The 19,420-nt window shown below is 40.0% G+C and overlaps 2 protein-coding genes across 7 annotated transcripts in view; one reads left to right on the top strand and one right to left on the bottom strand.

The window, feature by feature from the left end:
* Positions 1–4,801, bottom strand: part of arid4b (AT-rich interaction domain 4B) — a 63,450-nt gene extending 58,649 nt beyond the window's left edge. For 2 of the 4 annotated variants that reach the window (XM_012853558.3, XM_036126023.1), the window contains exons 1-2: positions 4,578–4,801; positions 2,471–2,519 (exon numbers count right to left, since the gene is read on the bottom strand). In XM_012853558.3, the coding sequence (XP_012709012.2) occupies positions 2,471–2,476 (6 nt within the window). In that variant the 5' untranslated portion in view covers positions 2,477–2,519; positions 4,578–4,801. The remainder of the gene's footprint in view (positions 1–2,470; positions 2,520–4,577) is intronic. The other 2 variants (XM_012853559.3, XM_021311134.2) reach the window with 1 other exon arrangement.
* A 322-nt stretch (positions 4,802–5,123) lies between these two features.
* ggps1 (geranylgeranyl diphosphate synthase 1) overlaps positions 5,124–19,420 on the top strand; it is a 28,060-nt gene continuing 13,763 nt past the window's right edge. The window contains exons 1-4 of one of the 3 annotated variants that reach the window (XM_021311136.2): positions 5,158–5,515; positions 7,804–7,941; positions 10,284–10,381; positions 13,188–13,258. In XM_021311136.2, the coding sequence (XP_021166811.1) occupies positions 10,309–10,381; positions 13,188–13,258 (144 nt within the window). In that variant the 5' untranslated portion in view covers positions 5,158–5,515; positions 7,804–7,941; positions 10,284–10,308. Of the gene's footprint in view, positions 5,516–7,803; positions 7,942–10,283; positions 10,382–13,187; positions 13,259–19,420 lie in introns of all 3 variants that reach the window. The other 2 variants (XM_012853562.3, XM_012853561.3) reach the window with 2 other exon arrangements.

Genomic DNA, 19,420 nt, shown 5'->3' with positions numbered 1-19,420 from the left:
TTTAGCTTTGCACATGACATAGACAGACTGTTATCATTCAACTGCATATTCACATCATTGCACATTTGAGCGAAATTTTGTTGCAAGGCTCAAAGATAAAAACCAAAACAATACAGAAAACAAAAGAGAAACATAAATATAGAGAATACTAACTTATAGAGACTGAAATCAGTGGTATCTCCTCTTAGCAAAACAGCTCAAGCCCCATCACATTGGATGGAGAACATCTTTGATCTTCAAGTTCTGCCACAGCTTCTAAGCTGTATCTTGGTCTGGACTTTGACTAGGCCGTTCCAAGACACGAATATCCTTTGAAGCGAACCGTTCCATTTTAGCTCTGACTTCTGCCCTGGACTTAGCTCTATCCAGCTTCCTACCAACCCATCCGACTTTTTGCTCTGTCAAATATAACCATTAAAATACACTGAAGAATGTTGTTGTACTGTAACAACGTGTAAACAAGTCAAAGACGTATGAAAATACTTTTGCAAAGCACTGTTATAGAGCGTTAAGAAGTAGCTGACTGGAGGAAAAAAACAAAAAACAATGTTAATTTTTTAAATTGCAAACAAGACTATTAATTTAAAAGTTTAAAAAATGTTTCATATGCAACAATTTACCCAAACTAATCACAACTCGAACATCTTACACAGATTTATAATAAAAAATGGCCCTCAGATTTGTTACAGAACGTTCATTTTAAGACAAACGCTGCATGCATATGCAGCTTTCACTGTGCTCTTATTACAGATATGGCAAAGATTTAATCGATAACAAAATGATACAAAAGCCTGACCAAAAAACATCTAGCACATTTGAGACAGATGTTGCTCTAACAAAAGAGTAGTATGGCTACTACTACAGCACACAGAGTTAAACAAGAGTGTGCGGCAGATTTAAAAAGGCTGGGAATCACAAAGCAAAATCCTGAGTAAACACAGTGAAACGGTGAGTCCTCCTCCTCTGACATCAGTACAACCAGAAAACTCAAGAGTGCGACAGAAACAAGACATTCTGCCACACTAAACCTAAATGTCAAAGTGGGAACAACACCATAGTAGTTATTAGAAAGAAAAAAAAAAACTTTAACAATGTAATCTAGATGGACAATGATTTAGTGGAGGTAACACCTCTCTTTAAAACACTAACTTAAACAGCAAAGATGATCCTTGTTTAAACTTTTCTACAATGGCGACAGGGATCCCATGACACAGCATCTGTCATGACCGTCACGCGTACCGTAGAACGAGTCAGCGTTACTAGCAGGTCGCGTCTTTTACGCACGGGAACCTGACAGGTTTTGGAAACAGACCGTTGTTTTGTTATTGTTTTGCCTCTGAATAACTTTTTTATTTTACATGGGAAAGAAGACTGTGGTTCAGCCTTCACCCGTCTGTTACTGGGTGGCAGGGGAGAATAAAAGCTTACAGCAAGTACAAAAACAGAAACAACAGAAACAACACCGCAAGCCGTTATCAGCTGCTTCGTCTAGAGACGCAGCAATCAACCAGAAATCGCATCCAGGTAAACTTTCTCTCATCAGCAAGTCAAATTGTGAAAATCTTTTCCCCCCCCAAGGAGTTAAATGCATCAAAAGTGAGAAGAACCAACAGCATGTACTCTTATGGGATGCTTTCACAAGTTCAACAACAATAGATAAGGGTCAGAAAAATACGTACTGAGACTTGCAGATGGACTCGTAAATTCTTCATTCACGTTGGATTAAAACTACTATTTCTATCCAAGCACTTGCAGCACATTCATATGTTTTCCGAAGCGGAAAGAGCAGGTCAGAGTAAAGTAAACTTCTGGTCGCTATTGGTCGGTTAAAGTCCGACCCGTGCCTGAATTTCTCTCCTTTGAAGCGACAAGTGGCAAATTAAAAACACAGACGCTGGTCAGGCACGATGCGACAACCGGGGACAGATTCCCCGTAGCAAACTGACATTTTAGTTACAAATAAATACCAGCACAGCGACGCTTAAAACTACAAAAGTACAAGAACTACACCCCCCCCCCCCCCCAGACCCCCCAAGCCAATGACAGTGGTGACTGCTCTCCAAACAGAATAAAGCTGCGTAAACAGAGTTACTTTTTAATTGCTTAGAACGCTCCACAGCTCATTTACTGTATAATCCAACTCAGAGCCTCTGTCCGGCGTACAGTTCAATGACAGCAGAAAGACGAAGCAGAACTTGAAAAGCCGACTAACGCCGAATATGAGGCAAATTAAAAAACAAAGAGATCACTCAGGTCTGGTCTATTGGACAGTTTATGAAATATAAACCCGGGCTTATCCATCCACACAAAACAACAAAAAGCACATTTAATCACCATTTGTAGTACTGACATGAGAGGCATCTGTTTTTAAGCTGCAAAAATCAAACCGATGGCAATTCTAACACCAAAATGCGTGAACAAAACACACACAAAACATAATAAATAAATAAAAATGAATGAATGGACATACCTTCATCTCTCTGCAAGTCCTCTAGGTGACCAGTGTAAGGAATCCGAGGCTGCAAAAGGGAGGATGGAGAGGCTGTTAGGCATTTACAGAGGCTGGTCAACTTCACAACAATACACACACACACACACACACACACACGATTGTGTTATGATGACATCACTTCTTATTGCTACACCGGTGGGGGAAAATAAATAAATAAATAAATAATAACTCGGGGTGGAATAACATCGCTTTCGCTTTTTTTTTTTTTTTTTTTTTTTTTAAACATCCTGATGTATGAGCCACTGCCTATAATGGTCTGTTTGGGGAGAACCAGAGATGGGTGTGTGTGAGTCGGTGTGAGCGCTCCGAGTCACATTCAGAAAGTGAGCCGCGGCGGGCGGGCAGGCAGGCAGGCAGGCGGGCGGAGAGAGTGTCCAGAGAGGCGTTTATGTAACACCCGCTGTCGGTCGTCGGTCGGCCGGACTCGGCTCTCGGAGAACACCACCGTGGAAGAAGGGGAAGGGAGGGGGGGTATGACTCCCAGTCTCCCCGCCGTGGCTCCGCGCAGAAAACACGGATACCGTGCTCCGGTGTGACGCTCGCGGAGAGCCTCGCGGTGCTCTGCTGCCTCCGACCGTCTGCACCGACAGCACGGCGGAGGGATGACGCCATTTCTGTGCCCTGACAGTCGGACGGAAAAGGAGAGCAACCAAGCGCTTGACAATCGCTGCGGACCGTGCAACGCAATTCAGATTGAAAAAAAAAAAAAAAAACGATGAAAAAGCACGGCATTTCTCTCCGAGACAAATCAAAAAATATTATTATTATTATTATTATTAGCTGTACGTTTTCGCTCTCTTGTCTCGGTGCAGCTGCTCTCTGCAGAGTAACACACACACACGACAGCAAAAAAAAAAAAAAAAATAGAGCGGTAACTCCGCTAAACACGGTCATAAAACCTTTATATAAACATGTCACGTCGTTTCGCCGTAACGCTCCGCCAGCGTTGAGTGAAACAAAGTGAGAGGCCGATGGAAAACTCACTTTACTCGCTCTGAAAATGTTCTCTCTATCGACAGCTCCCGACATTTCGCTGACTGTTTTTTTTTTTTTTTTTTTTTTTTTGGGACTGAGCTCGCTCCTGACAAAAGAAACAAGTCGACGGGGGAGCGGGGTTTTTTTTTTTTTGCAGCAAGGTCAAGCCCGAGGAAAACGCTCGGCTCCTCCGACGTTTTCATTGTTGAGAGCCGAGCCAAGGTCGGTAAAGCCCCGCATTTCTCTGCGGCTCGGCAACCACCGCGGAGGATACGAGCTCACCCGCCCCAACACTGTTTCGGGGGCGAGAGGATGACCGAGCCGCCTTTTTAAACCCCGATTACTGGATGTTTACTTTCCACGTTGTTGTTGTTGTTGTTGCTGTTTAAGAAAATTAAAAAAAAAATAAAAGAAATGTGCTGGTTACGCACACGACATCGGGACTTTCGCGGCAGCCCGTGCTGCTCCAAGCCTACACCGGGACAAGTCGATCGTGAGAAGCTAACGGACACCGATGGCACAAAAGAACCCCCCTCCTCCCCCCTTATCCTCCTCCCCTGACAGTGCAGTTTACCTGTTAAACTAGATCGCTGGTCCAATCCGTAGCCATGTTTTTTTTTTTTTTTTAAATACAATACAAATAATAAAGAAAGAAAGAAAAAAACGTCGACGGACTGTTTCGAGTACTGTTTCGCGTAATATCACTTTCCAACGGCCGTGACAGGCGCCGCTCGACCGAAGCCTCCCCCGAGGATTCCTCCGCTCACCGACACAACAGCGGCGGTTGGCCACGTCCAGAAACTGCTCAACCTCCAAGAAGGAGCGTTACCTTTCGCCGCGCTCGCCACAACACAACTTTGTCATCAAGTTTCCCCTCTGTGTGCGTGTTCTCCCATTCATTTCTCTCTCTCTCTCTCCCCCCTACCTCCATCTCTAAAGCTACCCCGTCTGCCCAAGTACAGCACATCATTAGTTAACAAGTTAGCCACCGTCACGGTTGGGTTAGTGGCAGCAACGGGAGCATGCTAGTAAAAAAAAAAAAAATGTTCCAAAATAGCGACCGCTTTTCGCGAACAAAAGCAACACTAACCTTTGCTGTCAGGCTGAGAAACGCGTCCGCTCTTCGACGATAGTGTGTTAGTAATCCATGGGGACATTTATGTGGCGGAAGAAATGATAGTGGTCCGTTGTATCCCGGTGGATGTTTGATGCGGACTGGTAAAAGTGCTTTTTTTCTGCACGGAGCTGCTGTTTGCCTTGTTGAGTAGCTGCTCTAACCTAGCTCTTTCTGTGATCCTCCGCCTTCTGAGGATGATTGACGGAGCCACTGGTCCCGCCTCTCTTCAGAAGAACGACCGTCCATTGGACGAAACGGTGACGGAACACGCCTTTGTGACACCGGATTGGTTGATCCGGGAGAAAAATATGCACAGTAAAGCGTTCGACGTAATGCTACTGGGTGGTTGTCACAATACAAGCAAAAATCATGAAAGACTACAATTCCCGTTGCTACTGAATAGGTTTGTTTGATATATAAACCGGGGTGTCCCGGAGAGGACAAGCGCGTTCTTATCCGCTTGTAAAAGGAAACACGTTTCGATCGGGAAACATCGAGGTATAATTCCAACACCCACTAAACGACATATATTTCCCCAGTGGGTTCTGCGCGTGCGCTGTAACGTGGCTGGAGGTTATATAGTGAGCTCATCGAAAACTTGCTCTCCGAGGCTCGTCTGTTCTCGCAACGGTGGGTAATGAAAGCAGTGCTGCCTAGCATAGTGTTGTTCGAAGTAGACACGGGCACACGAAGTTTAAATGGTCTAGGTGCGAAAGTCCTGTCGCGTGGCACCATACACGCCCCCAACGTGGAAGTGTGAGGTTTTATTCTGGGGAAGGAAAAGAAAGGAAGGCTGAACGGGGGCATATCGACGCGTTTATGTTAGCCCGCCGCTTCCGCTAACTAATTAGCAGACTGGCTAACCGGAATTCAGGGACGGCTGGGGAACAGACTGACACACGGCAGCTAAGGTGGGTGGGGTTAGGAACTGAAACACAACTAAAGTATATTTGTAAAAGTCGATAAATGCTTTTTAAAATTCTCTCTTGACTGGATGCAACTTGGCAACAAAAGTTGCTGCAAAAAAAACATCAAGTTTATTTTTAAAGGAAATATGCACTAAATAAAATCTGAATGACTAATTCTAAAAAAAACGAAACACTCACACATTAAGCACATGTGATATTAGCATTTGACATCTTTCATTTGTACCTTCAAATGTCATATCACAATAGTGATTGTAAAAGTCTCCCACAAATGGCCACAAACAAGATGCACTGAATCTCTAGTCTGTCGGATTGCAATTTATTTTTAAGAACTATATGACATAGTAATAATGAAAAAATACACTTTTCTGCTTTTGTGATGCATTCAAAACTGAACTATCTCAACAAAATGTAAAAAAATAAATAAATAATAATAAGCAGTGATATTTGTCAAACAGTCCAAAGCTACCGAGCTGTCCTTTTGTCTTTGTCACAGAAAAACTACAAATACAATGACACCTTAACGGTTACTAGACAGTTAACAGTTACTAACGGTTACTAGACTAGACAGAGCTATTTGTATAAATAAAACCCAGCTATATATTATACAGAATATGTCCTTACTACCTTTACAACATAAATCATGGCTCCCTATTTTTTACACAAGCTCTTTCATAGGTAAACATAGGTCTACCTATGAATTGTGCTACTGTGAAAGGCACTTTACATAGTCATAATCACCCCACAGCATATATATATATATATATATATATATATATATATATATATATATATATTATAAAGTACATTGTCATGCTTCTATGTAAAATGGCAATGGCCTCTGTGTATGGTCTCATCTGAAGATAGCTTGTCCTAAATTATTATTAGTGCATGCAGCCGCACAGCATCTCTTCACCTTATATTTCAGAAGATATCAAAAGAAATTATAGAAACAGTCTCTGAAAAAACAACTATTGTCCAACTTAATATTTGAAAGGAAAATGCTTGGATTTTATTTCTAAATAATTCATGCATTTATAGTAACTGTAAAGGAGCTTCAAGAAGTCTTTGTTATGATCAGCCATTAATTATTTATGTGAGGCACAGTCAACGCATGCATGTGCGAGAGAAATCTGTGTTGCACCACTCTGCTCTCAAACAGGAATTTTATTTTCCAAAATGAAGACAAACTGATTGCAGAATTTACATGTATGCTGTCTTTAACATCTTTTACTAACAAATTAGCAAGGTTAGCTTTACTAAGTGTTTATTGCGGTGGAGAACGTAGATGCATACATTTACCCTGAGGTTTCCAGAAGGCTGCAAACCAAATCCAGCTTGTTCCACAGTGAATACAGTCAGACTGATCAAAACGGAGCTTTGCTTCGTCGTCCTACAGTTATGTGCGGATATCTCACCCCATATTTAAAAGTAGCAGCATGAATGAACATGTTTGTCGAAAATACAGTTTCTTAAATTTTTTTGTGGTTACTCTGACTTTGTTTTAAAATCTCCATATGGTGCATAACATTTTCTCTGAGTCTTCTCTCAGTAACAACGTTCTGCACTAAAGAGTTGTGGTCAATGCGACCCAACAGTTGTGTATGATCGGGGGGGGGGAGTCATTCATCGACCAGGACCAAGCGTTAAATCAGCTGGTTTCCTGGTGCATCTTGAGCGACGTCTTCATATTCATCATAGTCATCATTATAGATTAGATTAGATAAGATTCAACTTTATTGTCATTACTCAGGTACAGGTACAAGGCAACGAAATGCAGTTTAGGTCTAACCAGAAGTGCAATAGCAGCAAGTGCAGGATAAGCAATGGTTCCAAAAGTACAGGACATGGATATGTACTGAATAAATATAAAGATGGATACTATTATAAACTGAATTTTACTGATAGATTTGTCCTATGAATATAATATATATATATAACTAGTGTTAACTAAATTTACAGCTGGATATGTACAAAATATAATATACAGGTGGATATTACTATAAATAGTTTTTTTTTACAGATATGTACTATAGCATAATAAACACATGGTTGTTGTTATAACAGAGTTTGCAGGTGAATATGTACTATGAATATTGTATAGATGGCTATTACTATAGGCAGAATTATGAGCATAATATACAGATGGCTTTTTTTAGATGGGCAAATGGCGCAGCAAAAACAAAGAAACTCACATTAGTTTTTAAAACAGGGGGTGTCCAACTCCGGTTCCTAAAGATTTCCTGCATGTTTAAGTTGTTCTCCTTGTTCAGTACATCAGAATCAAATAAATGGGTCACTGCCAGGCCTCTGCAGAACTTGATGACGTGCCGAGGAGGTAATAATTCAGCCGAGTTGGAGCAGGGACGCATCTAAAAACATGCAGGGCACTGGCTCCTGTTTTAAAACATGTATGTACACACAAACAAACCACATTTCTAATCAGGCTAACATGCCAGTAGTTAGTTTCCTCACCTTTCTGACACAGATTAGATCAGGCAGTCATAACAGTGAGACAGCAGCAACATGTTTTTTATCCTGTTTGTTGCTTAGCTTCTCAGTTTCTGTACATATCTGTATAAGGTGAAGAGTTCACAGATTAGAGAACAAGTTCAAGTTGAAATCAATTTTTTTGCTTTACTCATGTATTGCACTGTTTTGTGTAACGGTGAAGTGGATTGTTGATATTGAAAACAAAATGCTTGAAGATGACGATGTTTGTTGGGAGTGCTGCACAAGTGGAAAACGGTCTTGTGCGTCTTGGATGCATATTTTTAAATTGTCTCATTTTGTTACAAGCATTTAATATCGGTAAGCGGGATTTATTGCTTTTATTTTTATGAAACTAGAATTCACTGTTGATTCTCTGGTTTTCTTATTGGTAGTTTGTTGAAAGTGTTGGATACAAACAAAAACCAGCTACTTAGCAACAAAAAACAAACTTTGTACGCTTTTGACAGTCACCTAATGTCTAAATTTGTTTATAATTCAGCTCTAAAATCCTTTATTAATCCCAAATGGAATGCAGATAAGTAACACAGTTTTGTGCTGAGAAACAAAAGATCATTAAGGACAAACACTGAGGCCAGATCATGTGTGTTCATTTCCTTGTACCATAGTGGAGAACAATAAGATTGAAAAAGAAAGTGTAATAAAATCATTAATTCTGTAGAATATCATATAACCAACGCTTTTTGAGGATAATGATGCTTGAAACGACTTCATCTCATTTTCTGTGGCACATTAAAATGTCTCTTGTAATCTGAAACGGTGAGCTCTCACCTCAGTGGTGGCGCTCATCAGAGGTTTAATGGCTCATTTTGTCTGAAAACTAAACATTTCTTAAATCAAACCACAACTAAATGATGGAAGATGAAGAGGTGTTTGTTATTTTACATCTCCTGTGACATTAAATGATTGTGAAGTTAAAATCCAAAATTTGTGCGGTATATTTTGGATTAGGGATGTAATCAGAAATACTTTAATAAACCCAGAGGGAAATTATTTCCGTTACACACTCCAGATATACAAACTATATATATATATGTATATAACCAGCAGCTTTATCACAATACAATGTTGTATCAATTTGTTTGTTGAGCTCTCCTCTATTGGTCCAAAAATCATTACTCCAGTTTTGTTTTTATTCAATTGAAGACAATTTTGGCACATCCATGCATTGATTTCTCTTAAGCATTTACTCAGTGCCTGAATTGGTTCATAGTCACCTGGTGACATGGTGATGTAAAGCTGTGTGTCGTCTGCATAGTTATGGTAGCTGATGTTGTTTTTTATTATCTGAGCTAGAGGGAACATGTAGATATTGAAGAGGAGGGGAACCAGGATGGACCCTTGGGGAACCCCACATGTGATTTTTGTTGTCTCTGATGTAAAGTTACTTACTGACACAAAAAATTCCCTGTCCTTTAAGTAGGATTTAAACCAGTGGAGTGCTGTACCAGAAAGGCTGACCCAGTTCTCCAGGCGTTCTAACAGAATGGAGCGATCGACAGTATCGAATGCTGCACTGAGGTTCAATAGAACCAGCACGGTGGTTCTTCCACAGTCTGTATTTATATGGTTGTCATTAAGGACCTGACTGGAACAGGTCAAAGCAGCTGGTTGTTGTTAAGAAGGTGTTTAATTGTTGAAACAGCTTTTTCAATAATCTTACTGATCAAGGGGAGGTTTGAGATGGGCCTGTAGTTCTGGAGTAATAGTTTGTTCTTTTTCAACAGAGGTGGAAAATAATAATAATAGATCACCTGTTCACGATAGTCTCATGCCTGAACATAAACATAAAGGTGCATCTTAAAAGTGACGATGTGGATTGACATTTTAATTTTGCAGCTTTGTAATTGGCTCGTTAATCATTTAATCGATGTGGATTGATGTGTTGTTACATCCCTATTGTGGATCAGGAAATAAACAATCGAAAAGCTAAGGGGAATATCCTCATTAAATTAAAAAATAAATAAACTTTATTTTTAATCTGCTGTTTTATTCCCTATTTACCATGTTAAAGAATCCCTGAGCAGTATTAATCATAAATCAAGAGCATTTTAAATAATTTTGTTGTTTTAACAAGTTGCTCCCAAACTATCATGTTATTTATTCTTTTGGGGGAACAGTTTCTCTGCACAGATCACTGCTATAATCTTACTATACCACTATGCTAAAAAAACCCAAAAAACCTGTAGTCAACCTCTTCATCTTTCTTTGTTTCCCTTTCCTTGTGTCTCTTGTCTTTCAGCTTAAAGGAGAATTATCAGGAAGAGATGGATGGTTTTTCTGAACCTGCTTCTGACCGGATTTTGCTAGAACCGTACAAGTACTTGCTGCAGCTACCAGGTGGGTCGTTTTGTATCATCGGTCTCTGCACAGTTCGGAAAAATCTGGTGACATTCAGTTACAAAAAGGCCAATAAACTGTACTTTGCTTAGTCCTCATTTGGTCGTGTGTTTCAGGAAAACGGTTGATGCCAATGAAACTGGCATTGTGAGCAGGATGTCACTGCTTTAGGGATGTTAACTAGTATAAAATTTGTAAAATCCTTTTATTCTTTTTATTATTATTATTATTATTAAGGTGCGTTCACACCAAACGCGGTATCTGTGACAAAGTCGCCTCTTTTGCATGTTGTCGCTCTCCTGACGTATCACCTGAAATTCACACGGCAAGCCAGAAATACCGCAATAAAATGGCGTTATCTAGTGACGCTTTCATTTACCAGCCTCCTCACGCACTTTTCTCCAGGCTTGGTCCTTCCTGGACTTCTCTCGTTAGTAATAATTGGTTGTGTCATACCACTCAGACCGCCACCATCGGCATTTCTTCCACGTTGAATGAAAACTGCTTCGTCTCCGCTGCACTCCTTCGCCTCACGTCACAGCCACATCCGGTTCCTGATTGGTTGTTGTGACGTAACAAGACACAAAAGTTAGAATTTTTCAACTCCAGCCATCGCTCTGGCTTGGCTTTAATCGCCAACATCGCGCATTTTGCATCGCTAGAAACGCGTCTGTTGCCTCGCTTTGCTCCACTGTACACCTGTACATAGGAACAACGTGTAAATCCCTGTGTATCATAGTTATTTGAATCATTGGTTGGTTTATAGGTGACTTGAGTAGCAAGTGAGCGTTTGTCAATAGCTATCTGCTGCTGTTTTTTTCTCCCAGAGGTTTCTGAAGATTCATGAAACGTGTTTTGTTGTAACATTATCTCCTGACTTCTTGGAGCTTTTAGATGTGGAAAATCTTTACGTGGATATGGAAACGGACAGACGTTCTTCGTTTCCATATCCACTTTTGAGATGTCTCCATGAAGGCAGAGTGAGGGGCAGACCGGGGCGGTGTGCTCTAGGCACGTAGGTCCTCACAAACTTTTAGCCAAAAGCCAGACAGGCGGACGTCATCAGGTAAGCCTCCCATGCAGTTTGTACAGAATTTACTGCAGGCATGAATGTATCATCAAAGAAGCTTTGAGAAACGATTCATGCAACGCAGTGAATCATATCGTTTAAAAAGTGCCGGACTTCATCACAATATAAAAAAAAAGAAAAGGTCCATGTCTGTTGCGTCTACCTGTATATATTGTTTGTGTGCATCCTGAGCCGGTGCCCTTCACCTTTTATTGTTTTATTGTTTGGTGACCAAAGATTCTTGTGCATAGCTTCAGTCGGCCAGATGCCCTTCCTAAAATGCTTTTTGCTGTGTTTTTTTTTTTTTTTTTCCTTTGATGGGGACCTCTCGTTCCTCTTGGTCTCCCTCCCTCCTCATATTGTCCATCAGAACGCACCGCCTCTGCGGCGTTTCAACACGAAGCTCAGTGTGAGGCTCTCATCGTTTAAAACAGCAATCGACTTCACTTTTTCTTGTTGACGACATCTGAACAGCTTTTGCCTCTGATTTATACATTTAATAAACTCCTCTCCGTGAGAGGAGTCTCGTGGCTTTTTCTCCATGGTTGCCATTTTGACATTTAATAAAAACATTCATGAGGTGCTTTGCATTGAGCATGTATGGATGAATCTGGGCTGTGATCTGTAAAGGAGAATTGCGTGCGCATGGTTTTATAAATCTGAATTTTTTGTTTTTTTGGCATACATAGACTTTTAGTATGGATTGTACGCAGTGTTTTATAAATGAGAGCCCAGATCATTAGACGTGGACAGACAGGAGGCTGCTGCAGCCGACCATATCGGTAAATCGGTCTTGGCGGTACGGGTGAAAGCAGCCGATCTGGGTCATTGGCCTAACTGAAGAGACGTCTCTCTGACTTCACTGACGAGGATCAATGAACGGCCGTGCTCGCATTAAAAACTCACTAATGTTGAATTTCTGTGAAAACGTCAGCAAGGCATGGGGCCTCATAATGTTTTCATTATGCTGATCTTACATTTATCATCGGGGTCTGCTCTAATTCAGAGGTGTCCAAACTTTTCGGCACATGGGCCGAAATTGTCAAGTCAAAGGAACCCGGGGCCCGAAAAGTGATGATGTTAATTGTTTTTGCTTGCTCTAAAAAATATGATAATTTTAGATAAACAATTCAATCAGGTTTTCTGTAGGAAATGTAAATCATCGTAGATCCACAGGTGAAAAGGGGCTTTGCTTATTTGTCGTATTAAAGGATGGTCATTCAGTTAAAACATTTTTATTTTTAATGATTTAATTTTCATTAGGGTTCATAATGAATAAATATTATTATTACTAATAATAATAAACTGAACTCTTTTTGGTCTAGCACTATTAGAACAGGATTTTGGTCAGTTCTTTGAAAACACTTGCTGCATTTAGCCAATTTTAATAATCCAAAGCATATTTTCATGCATTTGAGGAATAAATTGTCATGGCTCTTTTTGATTATGTAAATAAAGAGAATGTGTGGTTATTAAAAGATTAACATGTTCTGTTGTACTTAATACTTTCAAAGTAAGATTTTAACTTTTTGCCCTAATTTAAAAAAGTTTCCATCTGCATCGGCCACTTGTGCTTGTGGATCAAATCTTTCTTCAAATGTGTGTGTGTGTGTGTGTGTGTGTGGGGGGGGGGGGGGGCACCACCCAAAATCAGCACTTTGGACATGCCTACTCTAATTAAAATGTACTTTTAACTTCTGGTGGATTAAACAGCGTATTGCTTTGTTGTCTCTGCAGGAAAACAAGTAAGGACAAAACTCTCCCAAGCATTTAACCACTGGCTCAATGTACCAGAAGACAAACTGCAGGTGAGGAACGGTCCACTTCAAGCTGGGGGTCTCTTGCAGGCGGGTCTGGGTCAGGCTGCTTGTCGGCCCAGCGCTGCTTCTGACTCTGTTTACATGACACGTAGTGAGCTGAGTGACAGTCCTGTGGAGGGTCTTGTGAGATTCGACAGCTTGATTGCAGAAATCGGCTCATTTTCACACGTTTGATTTGAAGCTTTTTTTTTTTTTTTTATGGGCTACAAATAACTATGTTGCTCTGGTGATGAGCTGTTGAGCAGGTTAGAGGAACCAGGGAGGTCTTCTGGCTGTGTGTTTTTACTCTGAGGTGGATGTGAGAGCAAATCCGTGCAGAGCAGGTTAGTTGTTGTTTGTTTTTTGCCTGAACCTGTTCAACTCGTCTAAAGAAGTCTGGTTAAAGAGCTGCTAATGCACCCGTCTCTTTTTCACGGATAACCTGTCTCTCAGTGTTGGATAAGCCTTACTCACCCCCGTACCAGAGCCTAACTCCGCCCAATCTCATACTTGAAAAATGTGCCGAGAGGAGGAGGCGCCCAGCGAACCAGGAGACGGGCAGGGGGGGGGGGGGGGGGCGTGGTAAAGTAATAATAATAATTATTCACTAACCTGAAACAGGCAGAGCTGCTGACACGTCAGTTTCTCCAAATGACGTCACAAAAACGTTTGAGCCAATAGCCAAATTGATTAGAAATTCAATGCAAGTCACCCGTTGAACCTTAGGAGGGCGCCACACTGAATGTTTTAGACACAAAATCAGGATTTAAACAAATATGCAATATATTATCATATAAGCACCAGGATATGCAGACAGCACTACAAAACCACAGGTTTAGCAGTTTATTAGCAAAAAAAAAAAGTTTATATGCAGGTTGAGTCCCCCTTTAAGTGCTTGATGGGGAAAAAAAAAGACAAAAATGATGATAACCACTTTAATGGTCATTGAATTAAACCAAATATCGCTTTCAAACACTTACTCCTATCTAGTGGATATGGTTTTGTCCGCAGTCTGTAAACTTGTGCACAGTTGCCTGCTGTAGTCTGATAGACTTAAATAAGGAAGTTGTTCTATGCCTCTGTGTGTTTGTGCAGTTTTTGTTTCTGCAACTCGTCTTCTTTTGTTTCTTACCCTGAAAATGTTGTTGTTGCTCAAACCTTCTGGACATGTTTTAATTAGTTTGTGTTAGTTCAGAGGTGAAATGGAGAGCCAAATTGAGAGCTTCCTGGTTGCAAAGTCAGATTTTTGTCCCCTGCCACTATCCCTCCATCTCACCTTAACCATCTCTGGCTTCATCTTCAAAACATCTAACATGAGCTGCCCCTCTGCTGTCCTCATTCCTCATCCTCTCCACCCATATCGCTCGCAAAGAGAGGCTCAACATCTTAATCTCTGCTACCTCAAAGATGTTCTTCTCCTTGGGAGTGATGGGATGGATAGAATCAGGAATGAAAGCATTGATGCATTCAGTGCAATTTGCTATAATTAAATATATATCCAGATTACATTTGTTCTAGTCAGTAAACAGAAGACTACTTTCCGGGTCAAGGTGGTTTGAAGTTCAACATGAGCAGTTTGAGTTGAATATTGCCAAAGACACTTCCCCCCCCCCCCTTTAGTTTTGTTAATAATGAATAATGTAATAATAAATCAGCCAGCAGCTGAATTCAGCCCATAGTCCCCAGCGATCAGCAGGTCAGTTACTGAAAAATTTCATTTCTTTTCCCGTGCAGTAAAAGCTTCCAACTAACAAAATCAGACTTTTTGGTTTGTAAATGCATAAAATGTACTTTATGGCACTTATTATACGCGATAAAAATCAGATAAGCGTCTGCATAAATAGGAATAATCTTGTTGTATTCTCATTTTCCCCTCGAGACAAAACGACTACATCTGTCTGTCAATCAACCAGCAGCACGTTCATTTCTTATCCTCAGTCGATTAACCAACATTTTCTTGACCATTTTCTTTCTTTACCCTCAACGTTCCTGCCCCTTTCCCCTCTGCTTTAGCGTGGCTGTTACTAAAAATGTGCCTAAAGTCTGAACATTAATGCCGTTAAAGTCCATCCATCTGTCCAAACGTGCAAAGCATGAATGCATGAAATTTAATACTGCACCTAATATTCCATCCAAGCCGGCCGTATTGATATTGTGCACAATGATGATGATGATTATGGGCTACTCAATTCAATATACCGGTGCTGGTCATGTAATTAGAATATCATGAAAAGGTTCATTTATTTTCAGTAATTCCATTCAAAAAGTGAAACTTGTATATTATCTTAATTTGTTGAAAATCAACATTTTCATGATATTGTAATTATATGACCAGCACCTGGATTGTGCAGCTCTACATTACAGGCAGACGCTGAAAACCCAAATTGCTTGTTTTAAATTGGTAATGTTAAAAGTTCCTGCACGAAATGAGGAAAACCTGCTGTATAAGATAGTGTTGTAATGAATGGCAATAAATAAATAAAAGGTTAAATCAAAGTATTAGTGTTCTTCTGCTTTGGGTTCATAGCGAACTTAGAATTCAGATAATGAGAAATCTATCCAGCTATTGGAGGAAAAAAAAAATTAAATCTATTTTCACCCGGATAACTGGGTTTTTCACCTACTAATCAAGGCTTGCTAAACATCCTTTGCGTCGTCTGCTGGTAGTGATAAAGACCCAGTGATAAAGCAATAAAATGATTTCAGTATCTTACCATTTAACAGAAAATGACAATATCAATGACAAGCGTAGTAAGGCGGAAGGAGAGGCCGCCATTTATTTATTTTTTCAGCATTTTCTTTCACAAGATGGAGAAAGAGACTTTAGTTTGTCAAGTTTGAAAAATATTAGCCGTTATAGATAATTTAATTTTGCATCAAAACAGCTGCTATATTAGATAGTGGATATGATGCCTCCACTGAAATCTGTGAAAGTTTCCTCTTTCACACTTTTTCCCATATAAAATTGTTAGTAAAGTTTATAAAATTGTTATCTTTCAGCCTTCCTACGACCCTTCTGTTGCACTATTCATCCATTTTTGATTAGTTTGAACCGGTGTCCTTCTCTTTTTCTTAAGGACACGGTTGGTCATGTGAGGCCCTCTGGTTCCCCTACAGACTCCATCCCACCTCGCCTGTTTAAAGAGGTAGTCGCTGCTATTGGACCAAGTTCATTTCAGATTATCAATAGTAGTCTTTCCTCTGGTACAGAACCGAGGATTTATTTTTCTAAAATATTAGAGAAGGTTGTCTACAACCAGTTGTTACCATTTTTAGAGGATAATGGTCTCACTGAGGTGTTTCAGTCTGGGTTTCTAATGATATTATTGCCAACAGACTGAAAAGTTTGTTGTTTTAGTGCTTTTAGATTTGTCAGCTGCATTCGACACATTTGATCACAGTGTTTTTATGTCTCGTCTTGAGCACTGTGTGGGCTTTTAATAGGACGTTTCTCAAACGACGTCACGTTTACCCAGAGCCTGCCCAAGTTTCCCCGATAGTTGGACAAGCAGAGTACAAACTAGAATGGCAACAACAGCAATACCGATCATTTTGGAAGATGATGACGCCCCAGGAGCTTCATTTCAACCTGCTTTAAAATCAGTGCTGGGCAAGCTACTTGCCCAGTGTAGTGAGCTAAGCTATCAGTTACTCAACAATAACTTAAGCTTCACTACACAAAAGCTACCACCTATAGAAATATAGCAAGCTAAGTTACACAAATGTGTTAAAAGTAGCTTAACTACATCAGAAGCTACTTAACGTTGTACCAACCTAATGTCAGATCAATTGAAAATGAGTCTGATACACTGGTTAAAACATTTATTAAAGATCAGCCAACGACCTAACACAGTGTAGACATTGCTTTATGAGCAGCATAATAAAATACAAACTGAAGTAATTACTGCTAGAAATAAAACAAAAAGGTTATTCGCCTAGTACAGTACCCAGTACTCTATGAAACAAACTACTGTTGTTAGTATCAAATTAAAGGTACTGTGTAGTGTTCTCACTCTGCTTGTTCACTAAATGTTGAAAAGAAATTAAAAGCTAAATAAAATAAACCAGATCACTTAATAAAGCTGCATTTTCTGTATGCTTTGTATTTATATTCACATGATAATATTTTCAGAATTAATAATAACATTTCTGTTAAAGATTTCATTTATCTTCTGCACCAAGGGCATAAGTAGGGAGAACAAGCAGAGTGAGTTTTGTGTAATATCAGACTTTATTATTGAACTAAGCAGGATTTAGACAGGATCAGAAAGGAAGGTGCATCTTCTTTCTGCCTTTCCCCAACGATCAGGGACCTCCTGGTTGTGTCTGGTGCTGCAGTGTTCTTATTGGGTAAAACACCTTTAAATGTAGTGGCTGAGCACATAAAAGACAACCTCCTGATAATATAATATGCAAAAAACGCCACCAAACGTTATTGACGCCACTGCACGTAGTTTACGCGAGCGCGCGTTTTTTTTTTTTTAAAACGACGATAACGACGATAATATGCCTAATCGGCTTGCCATAAGTTCCACTGCCGTACGCAGCGCATGTTTCGATAGATACAGACAGGAGAGGCAAAGTAGAAGCTCGCGCATGATCATGTCCAACCAACAACTCAGATTGATTGTTCACTCTGAATGTTGTTTCAAAATAGCAAACCTGGTTTCATTTCTTAGTTATGTCCTGGATTTTGTAGCGTTTGTGGACGCTACTGGAAAATTTAGTTTAACTAATAGCTTCGCTACATGTGGCGGCGCTGCTGCCCATCACTGTTTAAAATCGAGAAACACAACGTAGAGCAGCTCAAGCCTTGGTTCAAATGTAGAGGCCTCAGAATGAGCGGAAAGAAAGCAGTATTAATATAAAAGGTAGGAGAGGCTGTCCTCTCCCCTCTCACAAACGCGAGGAAGAAACCCACTAAATCTGCTTAGAATTACAGCTAATACTAAAAAAAACTACATATATGTTTACAGGCTTCTGTTTATTACAAAAACACGGAATTTCCCTGCTCTTAAAATAGTTGTCGAGGAGGATGGATGTTGATATTAGCGCCACTTATAGCTCTTGTTACGTGGTGCAATAACAAGAAAAAAGCCAAGCCCAAAAAAAGTGACTTCACGTTCAAAAGCAAACCCGAAGAAACCGCAACTGTGCCGACTCATGAATGTTGCATGTGACTTAATAGAAAAACTACTCACCTCTGTTTTTAGGAAAAATGGCATTTAATTTCCATGTCATGCTAACGATTTCTGTCCCATTGGCACTAAACAACACTGTCCAGCAACTCACACGCTGCCTTCATGACATTAAAGCTTTCTCTTAACTTTCTTAGTCTAAATGAGAACAAGACAGAAGTTATGTCGTTTAGACCGCAACGTAGATCTCAGCTCACTTTTATTTTATCTCAGGGACTGCGTCACTAATCTGGCTTTAAAGTTTGACTCTGAGTTTAAATATGAGAAACAGATCAGCAGTGCTGTTCAGAAAAGTTTTAGTCAACTTCGCCAAATAGCAAAGGTGAAATCAATCTTAGCAAGAGCTGACTTGGAGAAATTATTTAGAAATTTGAATTAAATGAGTTAGAAGTTAGGTTTTAAAATTATTTTTATAATGTATAATGTATATAATGATATGACAGAGCATTTGCTGTTGTTGCTCCCAAGTTATGGTATAACTTACCTATGAGTAACAACAGGCCTCCTCTTTTTCCTGTTTTTAAATCTCTTAAAAAACGCACTTTTTTTATTTCTTGGCTTTTAACACTGTGATCTTGTCTTGTATGGCACCTTAAAATACTCCTGCTGTGAACCATTGTCCATATTCACAAAGATTCTCCTCTGAGAGCTCCTATCTTGGCCTAAAATTTCCTACCTAGGGGTTTTAGCTTCAGACTGATTCAGGTCGCTGATGAGAGCGACTCTGAGTAAGGAAATTACAGAAATATTTATCTTAGAGAGGAGGCGTGGTTGACCCTGTTGCTAGATGTGATGCTGTCTTTCAAGAGTTGCGGAGAAAAAAAAGCAACACAAATGGGCTCCTAGTAATCAGAGGAGAGAAATTAACCGATTAAGAAGTGTGTCATGATGTTGAAACTTTGCAAAATTTAATTGTCACACAGCATCAAAACATTTGAACATACATTTTTGTACATCCTCGTCATTATTTTGA

The sequence above is a fragment of the Fundulus heteroclitus genome, chromosome 22 (genome assembly GCF_011125445.2).
Source record: "Fundulus heteroclitus isolate FHET01 chromosome 22, MU-UCD_Fhet_4.1, whole genome shotgun sequence".
Classification (NCBI taxonomy): domain Eukaryota; kingdom Metazoa; phylum Chordata; class Actinopteri; order Cyprinodontiformes; family Fundulidae; genus Fundulus; species Fundulus heteroclitus.
The sequence above is the reverse complement of the archived record's forward strand: the minus strand, read 5'-3'. Positions and strand labels throughout refer to the sequence as shown.